General features: G+C 38.2%; 1 protein-coding gene across 3 annotated transcripts in view; it reads left to right on the forward strand.

Annotated features, from left to right (window-relative positions):
- TUSC3 (tumor suppressor candidate 3) overlaps positions 1–12,099 on the forward strand; it is a 116,469-nt gene that overhangs the window by 48,994 nt on the left and 55,376 nt on the right. For all 3 annotated transcript variants that reach the window (XR_004899973.1, XM_028527041.2, XM_036011674.1), the window contains exons 3-6: positions 1,937–2,054; positions 5,999–6,139; positions 10,039–10,179; positions 10,300–10,389. Coding sequence is in view for 2 of the 3 variants with exons in the window: in XM_028527041.2 (XP_028382842.1) it covers positions 1,937–2,054; positions 5,999–6,139; positions 10,039–10,179; positions 10,300–10,389 (490 nt within the window). In the remaining variant the exon portion in view is untranslated. The remainder of the gene's footprint in view (positions 1–1,936; positions 2,055–5,998; positions 6,140–10,038; positions 10,180–10,299; positions 10,390–12,099) is intronic.

The following is a 12,099-nucleotide window of genomic DNA, read 5'->3' on the forward strand; positions in this document are numbered from 1 at the left end:
GGATTGAGTGCGGGCTGCGAACCAAAGTGTTGCAGGTTCGATTCCCAGTCAGGGCATATGCCTGGGTTGCAGGCCATGGCCCCCAGCAACCGCACATTGATGTTTCTCTCTCTTTCTCCCTCCCTTCCCTCTCTAAAAAATAAATACATAAAATCTTTAAAAAAAAAGAAAATTTCATGTATTGGATTAAATCGCTAGGTCCCTTTTTCTCCCTCACCACCAATATAGTCCTTCTATATGATTTTTTGTTCTGTGAATTTAATGAACTCTATCTTCTTATACTGATATAATTCGAATACTCGTATTTAAAATTTGTAAGTGTCCTCTTTTATTTTCTTTATTCCCTTTTTGCATGACGTTGTGTGTGTGTGAGAATACATTTGGGAGTAGCAGCAATCCTGCATGTCCTCGCTGGTGTGCCAAGGATGCAGAGTGTCGTGTGTGCAAGGACAAGCCTTTAGTGAGATCCTGTCTCCCACTGAACATAGCACAAGTTTGTCATCACTCACTCTGCAAATGGGGAGTCCCTCAAACTTAGTGTTCCTCTCTGGTAACACAGTCGGTGGTGTGTGCAGGCAGCCACAAAGGAACCTTTGTGTCACCCCGTGAGACTTGGGGGCACAGGGAATCGATGCAAATGAACATGAAATGATAATGTCCTTTGTCTCGGACCCAGGAGTCTCATGTCTTCTGCCAGCATCCATGGCGCAGTAACAGGCTTGCATGTTCACAAGATAAAATCTCAGGCCCAGCATCTTTGCTCTCCTGATCCAGTATTTTTCCTGGCTTCATCCTGCAGTTCCCTTTGAGGGTGTAGCTTTCTCCATCAAAGTTTTTACACTAACTTATTTTCCAGATATTCTTAAAATCTCTTATCTGCTGCTGACTTTTACTTCAAGTACTTTTGTTATTGTGAAAGTATACTTTTTTATTCTTTACTTCCATTTTTAGAAGAGGGACTCCCCCAAACTCCTGTGAATAATCAGCTACTACTGCATGGAAGAACTGTGTCATTTTATTAATGTTTGAGCAATCGCTTACCGTTTCTCTGTTTTCATTACTGTTTCTCTGTTTTCATGTGCCTACGTACTTCCAAACAGTTTCACTGTTCCTATTCCATCCCTACACCTAGATACACAGCTTTATTATTGGGAAGTCAATAAAATATCCAACAGAAATTTATTTAAAATAAATGGAACTGTGCTCTTAGGAGGAGGGCTTGTTTGTACTGTTTGTTTCTTTGTGCTGTTTTGCTTACTTTTAGGCTTGAATGTAAATGTATTTTTAGATAAACAGAATATATAAAAGTGCAGTATAACTATATTCGCAATTTTAAAATATGTTCTCGTGATTATTGCTTCTGTGTTAAACTGAATTGCAAATATTCTTTTAAAAGCTCTGTGCCTCTTACTAAAATTATCAGAGGATTTAAATACACACACACACACACACACACACACGTATATGAGATGCTGCAAAAAAGATTTATCCTCTAGAATAAGAGTTGTTGAACTTTCAAGCACCAGGACGGGCTTTGGCCCGTGCCATTTCGGTTACAACCCGTCCGCTCTGCCCTTATATAGCAAAAAAGCACCAGAAAAAAATGTAAATGAATCATTGTGGTTCTGTAGAAGTAAACTTTTATTTATGAACTACAAAATGGGAATTTTTATAGTTTTCCCATGTCATGGAATCTTTCATTTTTTAAAATTTTCTACAACCATTTAAATATTTTAAATATTTTTATATTTTAAATATTTTTATATTTTAAATATTTTAAATATTTTAAATATTTAAAAATATTTTAAAAAGTTATTCTTAGCTTACTTTCCATTACAAAAACTGGCCAGCTCCTTCCCTAGAATTAACATGTTGAACAGCGTTTTCAGTGCTGGAATACTGACACATTTCCACTCTGCTCCGTCATCCTTACCAGGCAAGCCAATGAAGAATATCAAATCCTGGCTAACTCCTGGCGCTATTCATCTGCCTTTTGTAACAAACTCTTCTTCAGCATGGTGGACTATGATGAGGGGACCGATGTTTTTCAACAGGTAAAAGCAATATTCTGTTTTTCTAATATATTTAAGAGTTGGTTGTGTTGATACCTTTTGGCTTGTCAGATAAAAATACCATTTATTGAATAAGTTAAATACAACAGTAGTTTTAATAAATTATTTGATATGATTAAAATGCAGCTATTATTTTTATCATTGAATAGTGTTTGCCATTAGTGAGTACGGTAAACACATTTAACTTTTGCATTGTGGAGGAAGTGTGTTTTTTCAGCATTCAGTGGCCAGTTCATCTGCATTAACCTTACATGTATTTTGATATTTAATTGTATGTGGTTAAGGTAGTATTGTACAGAAATTTATGAAATTTTATATAAAAGTCAATGTAAGGTTTTACTTAACCTTCACTTCTCCCTATATGGGAGATAGATAATTTTACATATAAAATATTAGGTATTTTAAAAAAATGTTTGTTCTCTGTCATGGAGTGAATTATATCCCTCCCAAATTATTATGGTGAAGCCCTAGCCCTAATAATGACCATTTTCGGAGATAGGGACCTTAGGGAGGTTAGATGACGTTGTAAGGATGGGACCCTAACCCCCTCCTTCAGCTGGTGTGGAAGGAGGACACCGCTCCCTAGATGTGATTTCTAGGAAGAGCCACAAGGGGTGTATGTGCGCAGAGGACAGAGGGCCAGGTGAGGGCAAACAGAAGAAGGTGGCCCTCTTCAGACCAGCGAGAGAGGGCTGACCAGCAGCAGACCCTCCTGGAACCTGATCTCAGATGCTCAGCCTCCAAAACTGTGAGGAGATAAGTTTCCATCCTTTGAGCCACCCACCCGTGGTGTTCTGTTACAGCAGCCTGGGCAGGCTGACATGTTGTCATTTGCAGCCATGTATCAGTGCCTCCCGAACGTAAAGCTTACTGCACCACCAGGCATCATTGATTAGTTCGGGTATCTTGGTCTATTTGATTTTTCTCAACATATGACACTCTCTGGCATAATGCTTTACTGGGTCATGGAAAAGCATTTAGTTCTGTAAAGAATCTAGCCCACTAACCATAAATGGGTCATTAGTGAGTATGTTTGCTTATTTGCTTCCAGATTGATTATTTGTTCATTTTTGCCAGTTTCTAGTTGAGTAAGATAAATTCCCTCTTTTGCCTTCACTACCCTTTAACCTCGGTCTTTCTTTTAATATTCTTTAATTATTTCGTCCTCCAAAAATTTATTTTGCATTTTGAGGATGTTTATTTCTGTTCATCTATTCAGCAAATATTATTGAGTACCTTCTCTCCTATAGGAGCAATGAATGGCAAGAAAAGCATACACAAGTCTTCCCCGTGAGAAGCTTATAGATTAGGGTGCTAATAATGATAGTAATAATAATACCATGAAAATAAAGAAAAATACATACATAAACATGTAACTTCAAATAACCTTATAAAGGAAAACTACAGTACTTTAAGAACCAGGTAGTCTTTCCTGTAATTTATAAGTTTCTACAGAATCTCCGAATTGGCCTTAGAGGTCATCAGATGCAAGTGCTATTCATTCTGTGTATATGAATCCTCTCTGCTACGTTAGGGACTAGTCATCCAGACCCAAGCTGACAGCTAGAGCAGGAGCCCCACCTCTGTGCTGGCCAGGCTGTAGACTAGATGAAAAAAGTAGGTTGGATTAGTTTCACTTTGTTATGGTATTTTTATTTATGTACTTAGTGTATTAAACACATTAGTTCTTCATTTGCACAAGTACGTAAATATTCTATATTTATTACAAAATCTTAGTTTTTTTAAGAAAATAAATCTTTCATGGAACCACTCATGTTTCACTTTTCTCCTAACTATGGTAAGAAATAGAACTGGCAAAGCGCCATGCAACTGACCCTTGTCTCACTGTTGAGGATACACTTGGGTGTGCGCGGGGGACCGCAGCACGCTGGAGGGACAAGCTTGACCTCCGCAAGCGACGTGGCTCAGCTCCAGATGGAAGAAACGTGAGCCACGTGCAGATAGATCTGTTTTTCAAGAGGAGATCCAAATACGAGTTTCTGTATGAAATTTCTCTCTTTAAGACATGGGGAATTAATTCAGATTAAACAAAACGGGGGGACCAGGTAGCCCTGTCCTCATGCTCGTACGGGCTGCAGCCTGCCAGTGTACAACCGCACGGCTGCACTGTTAGATGCGGTCGCTGGAACCTTTTCTGTGCTGTAAACACCTTCTAAAGTTTGGCACAGATAGTCAAGATTGTTTATAATTGAAAAATCTCCTCAGGTTAATTCTGACTCAGCAGAATCACGAGTGTAGAACTGCTTTGTCTCTTCCAAACCTTGCCCTCGGCTCGGCAACAAGAGTTTTCCTTTTCAAATGCAGAAATGCATAGAAGTTATAGCAGTTCATGACTTTTATGGGGAATTGTAATCCACAAAAATGGAAAAGTGTGTACTTTGTTTTACTTGAGACCCCCTAAAAGATGTTCAGGTCTTATGTTTTCTCTCATTAACTATTGAATCACATTTTGTGGAAGTCCTCTCTCCACACCGATGTTCTAAAGCACTGCCAGCAATACTCTGGTGTCAGAATAACAAGTGCGGAGATTTCGCAATTCCTGGCACTTTGGGGACTCCCGTGTGATGGCCAAGGCTAAGCACCCAACGCCAGGCCAGGGAGTTAATGAACATGGTGTGTGAGGAGGAGCTCTGGACCAGAATCAGCCCCAGGTTGTCCCCTGCTGTGTTGTGCCCTTGGGGGATTTGTATGTTTTAATTAAGATGAAAGCTGAATGACATGATTGTCTTTAGTTCTAAAATTCTAGGATGTTAAACCTGAGTATGGGTGTTCTGACCGCTCACTGCAGGGACTTCCTCCCTTGAAACCTTACATTTATGCGTGGGCTGTAGCTGTCCCTGGAGCACCTGTCTGTCAGGGACTCACGCGTGAACGAGGTCTGGAGTGGGAGAACACACTGTGGAGAAAGGAAGTGGTGACTCTAGTCCCACTTAAGAGATGTTAAAATGTCCATCACGTGCAAGCCCACTGCTCATACTGCTCTGGCCTTACCTTGATGCCAGTTGTGGTCTAGCATATGCTGACTTGGCTTTTCATGGGAAATGCTAAACTACAGTTCAAGTCAGGGCCAAAAATGTTTTGGCTTCTAATTTCATAATTCCTGGGCAGCAAGAAGTTTATTTTTGCAGTTTACTCCTCAATGTAAGTTAATCTAATACTTGTTTTTAGATATCATATTCTCAATAAGCAGCATTTAGACTATGCTAGTATTCTATTCATCTACTTTTCAAATAGAAATTACCTTTAGAAAATAATAGTGAGATATAACCATTTCAAGACAGTTCAGCTGATAGATAATTGAACAGAAAAAGATTATCATTGTGAATTTCTGCGACAGTTGGGTAAATTCAAGTTGTTTAGGTCCAAAATGTTGGCTTCTGTTATAGTCATTATCATTTTTAAACAGTTTGTCAAGTTTAACAGAGAAGTCAATCTACTGCTAATTGGTTTGAAATTAAGGCCGTCGTGTATTGATATTGTTCATTCAACGCCAGTACTTTTTCTTTAATAACTGCTCAAGGAACGGAATAGTGCATGCACTGCCAAATCACAATATTTCTATTTTGCACTTTAAATTACTTCATTCTTTACTTTAATTACAGACTTCAAGATAGAAAAAGGATGAAATGGCTGATAAAATATAGAGGATACCGCTGAGAATATGAATGATGTATGTTAAATGTGAAGGCTCAGCAAACAGCCAGATTTATAAGTTCTTTTTTATTCAGTAGTGCATTAAGGTGAATAAAACAGTAATTAAGTTCTGAAAAACACTTGAGTTTTCATAATAAATTCTATCTTCCCGAGACGGATGCAGGAAAAAAAAATAAAAGGTGAGATTAGGGATAAAAAAAGGTTGCTGGGCTGATGTTATATTCAGTGTTTTCTCGCCTCGTGTTTTACAGCTGAACATGAACTCGGCTCCCACGTTCATGCATTTTCCTCCCAAAGGCAGACCTAAGCGAGCTGACACTTTTGACCTGCAGAGAATCGGGTTTGCTGCCGAACAGCTAGCGAAGTGGATTGCTGACAGGACGGATGTTCATGTATGTTTTTATTTCCCACAGTTTTAATAGTCGGCTAATTAGTTTGGTTGGTTACAGCATTGTAATAAGGCCGCAGGATTTGTAAAATTCCTCCATGCAGCATTTTTCCTTGCTTAGAGAAAACTGTCTGAGAGCTATATGGCGTAAGCTAAACTCTGGCTGAGTTAGGTGAATTTAAATGGTTTTCAGAACAATGATATTTTAAGAGCCATTAAACAGTATGTGAGTTAGGCACAAACTAATTTCAGAGGGTAAAAAAATATGCTGAATATTTCTCAGTGGTATTAACAATCAAAGGAATTCGATTAAAAAGCAGGATGTATAATTTTTATCTGTCTTTTGGGCAATTAAAAATGGGATAACACTCTCTTCTCATGAGCTGAGAAAATGCCACATTTATTATTCTTGAGACTATAAATTGGTATAACTAAGAGTAGGTGTCATATCTTTATGGAATTTATCTAAAGGATATAATTGAGGGTGATTGAAATTATTTAGCCAGAGAACTTTTTTTAAAGAGGAAGTCACTTTATTCTTTTTTAAGTTAGATTTATTGGAGTAACCTTGGTTAATAAAGTTTTAGGTGTACAATTTTTATAAACCTTGTTTGTATATTGCATTTTGTGCTCCCCACCCAAAGTGCAGACTCCTCTGTTGCCTTATATATGACCCTCTTGCTCTTCTTCATCCCATCTCTGCTCCCTTTCTGGTAACAACCATGCTGTTTTCTGTGTCTGTGAGTTTGTCTGTTCCTTTCTGTTTCATACCCCACATAGGAGTAAAATCATGTGGTTCTGTCCTTTTCCCTTGACTTGTTTTACTTACCATGATACCCTCAAGATCCATCTGTTTGTCGCAAATGGCAATAATTAATCCTTCTTATGACTAAGTAGTATTCCATTCTATGTAGGTACCATATTCTGTTCATCCCGTCATCAGTCGAAAGACACTTAGGTTGTTTCCATGACTTTGCTCTTGTGAATAATGCTGCAGTCAGCATAGGGGTGCATGTGTCTTTATGAATAAGTATTTTCAGGTAGATAACCGAGAAGAGACATTGCTGGGGCACCTGGTAACTCTTACTAATTTTTTAGGAACCTCTGGACTATTTTCCACAGAGGCTATGTCAGTTTACATTCTCATCACAGGGAATAAGGATTTCCTTTTTCCACATCCTTTCGAACACTTGTTATTTCTTGTCTTGACAATAGTCATTCTAACAGGGGCGAAGTGGTATCTCCGTGCAGTGCAGTTTTGATTTTCATTTCCCTTATAGCTGGTGAAGCTGTGCATCTTTTCATCAGGAGTGTTGAGCATCTGTTGGTCAACTGTATGTCTTCTTGGGAAGAGTGTCCATTCAGGTTCTCTTTGCATGTTTAATCGGAGTGGTTTGTGTTACCGTTGTTGAGTTGTATGAGTTCTTTATACACTTTGGATATTGGTCCCTTATTGGAGATGTTGTTTGCAAGTATCTTCGCCCATTTGGTTGGTTGCCTTTTTGTTGTGCTGATGGTTTCTGTTTGCTGTACAAAAACTTTTGGTTTGTTCTAGTCCCATCCATTAATTTTTGTCTTTACTTCTTTGGAGTTGAGTTCACAAAAGCTCCTCTGAGACCAAGGTCTATAAGTTTAGTACCTATAAGTTTAGTGCCTATGTTTTCTCTTATGTGTTTTTTTGTGTCAGGCCTTATATTTGAGTTAATTTTTGTGTATGGTGTCAGCAGTCTAGTTTCATTCTTTTGCATGAGGCTTTCCTTACTCCATTATTTGTGCCACCTTTCTCAAAACATTTTTTGTGCCCTGGCTGGTGTGGCTCAGTGTATTGAGTGCTGACCTTTGGACCAAAGCGTTGCTGGTTGGATTCCCAGTCAGGGCACAGGCCTGGGTTGTGGGCAAGGTCAGGTCTCCAGTAGAGGGTGAGTGAGAGGCAACCACACATTGATTTTTCTCTCCCTCTTTTTTTCCCTCCCTTCCCTTCTAAAATAAATAAATAAAATATGTTTAAAAAACACATTTTTTTGCCCTGGCTGGTGTAGCTCAGTGGATTGAGCGTGGGCTGGGAACCAAAGTGTCCCAAGTTTGATTCCCAGCCAGTGTACATTCTTAGGTTGCAGGCCAGAACCCCCAGCAACCTCACATTGATGTTTCTCTCTCTCTCTCTCTCTCTCTCCTCTCTCTCTCCCTTCCCTCTCTAAAAATAAATAAAATTTAGAAAAAAAAGACAAACACATTTTTTGCTCATATACTTGTGGGTTTATTTCCAGGCCCTTAATTTTGTTCCATTGGTCTGCCAATACCATACTGTTTTGTTTACTATAGGTTTGTAGTAACATTTGAGGTCAGGGGGTATGACAAACTCCAGTCGCTCTATTCCAGGCCTTTCTTGCATCTACTTATCTGCCCTACCCAGCACTTAAGTAGCCTTGTCTCCTTGGAGCCTTGGTTTCTTTTAGTGGTTAATGTTATCAGAACCAAGGTCTGTACATACTGTGAAATCATGAGTTCTTATGAATTATATCTCTGTTTGAAAAGTAGCCTTTGTGCACATCATCACGAAAGTGAAAGGACAACCCACAGAAGGGAAGAAAATATATACAAATCATTTTTCTTAGAAGGAACTGACATCTGGTATATTTACATGGCTCTTACAACTCAATATATAAAAATTGTGTAATTAAAATGGGTAAAAGATCCGAATTAACATTTCTGCAGGGAAAGTATACAAATAAATGTCTAATAAGTGCCTGAAAAGATGCTCAGTATCATCAGTCATCAGGGCACTGCAGTTCAAACCAGAATGTGATACCACTTCACACACAAGGATGGCTGAAATCAGTGAGATGATATGTGTTGGCAAGTAAGTGGAGAAATTGGAACCCTCATATACTACTGGTGGGAATGCAAAAGAGTGCCGCCACTTTAGAGAACAGATCGGCAGTTCCTCAATCTCTTAAACACAGAGTTACCATAAGTCCCGACAGTTCCATTCCTACACTTATACCTGAGGGAAATGTAAACATATGCCCACACAAAACACTGTGTGAGAATGTGTATAGTAGCATCATTCGTAATAGCCATAAGGTAGAAAAGACCCAGTGACCTTCAGCTGATTAATGGGTAAATAAAACGAGGTAAATAAAACGAGGTATTTGCATACCATGGAGTATTCACCCATGAGAAGAAATGAAGTATTGACTCATGCTACACCAAGGATGCACCTTGAAAACATTGTGCTAAGGAAAATAAACAGTCCTGTTACAAAAGACCACACTTTGTATGGAAGTCCAGAATAGGTAAATCTGTCGAGACGGAAAGCACATTAGTGGTTGCTTGGTGCTGGAGGGCAAAGGAATAAGGGAGTGAATGCTAAAGGGCCTGTACGGGCCTCCCTTCAAAGTGGTTCTGATCTCTTGACACTGACTGTGGAGACGGTCACACATGGCATTGTATGTGCTGAGAACCATTGACTTGTACAGTTTGAACAGTGCACTGTGTGGTATGTGGGTTATATCTCAATAAAGCCCTTTGTCAGAAGCCTTTTTTTTAAAAGTCCTAACTTGAAATAATACAAATATTATACCCCCACCTCGCCTTGACTCTTTACTAGATGATCCTATGTTCCATGGATTAACCGGAACAGCTCTGGGTTGAATACAAGTAGGTGTTGCATATGTTTATCCACATTCACCTAAAATGAAGAGTGGACTTTTTACATAGCCATGAGGTTTTAAGGTATATCTTTTTGACTTCAAAGGGGGAAAGGTATGTTAATGCCAGGTGTGAAAATTAAGGTAGCCCCTGTCTAAATATTTGCATTGAAGATTGGAAGAGCTTAGAATATGGGCAAGAGAAGAAATTAGTATTTTTCTTTCACTGGAAATTCTCCCTGCATTTTCGCAGATTCGCGTGTTCAGACCACCCAACTACTCCGGCACCATTGCCTTGGCCCTGTTAGTGTCCCTCGTTGGTGGTTTGCTCTATTTAAGAAGGAACAACTTGGAGTTCATCTACAACAAGACTGGTTGGGCCATGGTGTCACTGGTATGTGATCACATTGTTGCTTTTGTTTCCTATTTTTTGCAAAATAGCATGAGTTGTATAAATTAACAAAATGAGATGGATTATTACTACAATGGAAACACATTGCACCCTGTCTTTCAGTGTATAGTCTTTGCTATGACTTCTGGTCAGATGTGGAATCATATCCGCGGACCTCCGTACGCTCATAAGAACCCGCACAATGGACAAGTGGTAGGTGCATGTCCTAAGCATCACCATTCTGACCTTCAGTTCTGCTTTATGCAGGAATCAAAGTATGCTTATTTAGTAAGAAAGGATTGTGTGGGTAAGTCGTGCTCTTTCTCTTCTCATTTACTACCTCTGCCACGTACATATTAGTGTAACGACTGTTTCAGTTTTGATGAAAAAAATCAGTGTACCTACAACATCAAATTTATATGCAAACACTGGTTTTTCAATTTTGTGTATACTGCTATGGCAATAATATATAATGTCACAAGAAAAAATAGAAATAGTTTGCATCCAGTGTCTCATCAGTGGTAAATTTAATTTCAGAAGAGATGGATTAAAACAGTATTAAGAACTCTGGCAGTCACTGTTTTAGAATTCTAGGAACTGTTTGCCATGAAATTAAAAGTGAAATTGATGTGTAGTTAAATCACTAGCAGAGTTCACATTAGTAACTGCTACTGAATTCACATAACTTAGTTTGGTGGGAAATTTTGTAATAGATCAATTCTACAAAATACTGTCTTTGAGGCTTGAGACTTAGATTGGTGAAGGTTAATAATCATTTCAAAATGTGCCTTTTTAATTTTGGAAATTAGGTTTTGAGAGAATAAAGTAATAATGTCCATCATATCCCCATTGCCAAACTTAATCAATTACCGACTCACGACCCATAGAGTTTCGTCTGTTCTCTCACCCAGTTCCTTTTCCCTGCTGTTGGATTCTTTGGAAATGCCATTTCATTTCACACATAAATATTTCAGTGGATGTTTCTAAAAAGATAAGGTCTTCTTTAAAAGTCATAACCACAATAACACTATCACACCTAAAATAATAATTGCTATTTCTAAAACTGTAGTTCTGAGCAGAGTAAAATAATGTTATAAATTCTCTCTAGATATAAATGTATATAATGGAAGCTTATGAGGTTTTTTTCCTTCATTGCTTGAGGCTTTTATCTCATTGCTTATAATACTTTATATATTTCTAATATTAAAGAAAGCTAACAAGTTACATGTATTTCATCTTTCTACATTGTTAGTGACTTTCTCTGAACTTCTTTTAGAACTATAATATAGGGATATCATTCAATTTGTCCTTTGTATGTTCCCCCAAATACTCAATGAGGTGTTAGGGACTAGTTGCAAATGATCAGAGTTATGGTTATTGATACTACATAATGATGTAGTCTCACGTAGTTGTGAACATTTTCAGATTTTTTCTGCAGGTGGCAAGGGTAGGGGACAACATGGGGCTCCCGGGTAATCAGCTGCCATAGCAGTTCCAGCATGGATTTTGCTATTTATATACGTTTTTGAAGTCTGTCATTAGAGAGAGGAGTTTGAATGACTTTAATATTCAAAATTAAATAATAAAATATTGGAAGCCATTGTTGAGTAATGAATTACTGCCTTCCCTTCAAGGTGTCCCACAAATGCATTATTATCATTTTGCTTGCAGAGATTGGCATGGCCTTTAGGAAAAGGCACTGTGAGGCCCACACAGCACGTTAGTAAATACATTTTTCTGTGCTTTTAAAAGGGAAACACTTTTAGCTTTTCTGTGTCTTAATCAAAAATAATAGAGGTGATGAACTTTATGTCTATAACCAAAATATTTTAAAGATAAATTTTGTCCTAAGCTCTTCATCCCCTTATATTTAAATAGAGTGTTAGGAACTGGAGGGAAAAAAATCACACAGGTCTTAGAAAT

The sequence above is a fragment of the Phyllostomus discolor genome, chromosome 11 (genome assembly GCF_004126475.2).
Source record: "Phyllostomus discolor isolate MPI-MPIP mPhyDis1 chromosome 11, mPhyDis1.pri.v3, whole genome shotgun sequence".
NCBI classification, from domain to species: Eukaryota; Metazoa; Chordata; class Mammalia; order Chiroptera; family Phyllostomidae; genus Phyllostomus; species Phyllostomus discolor.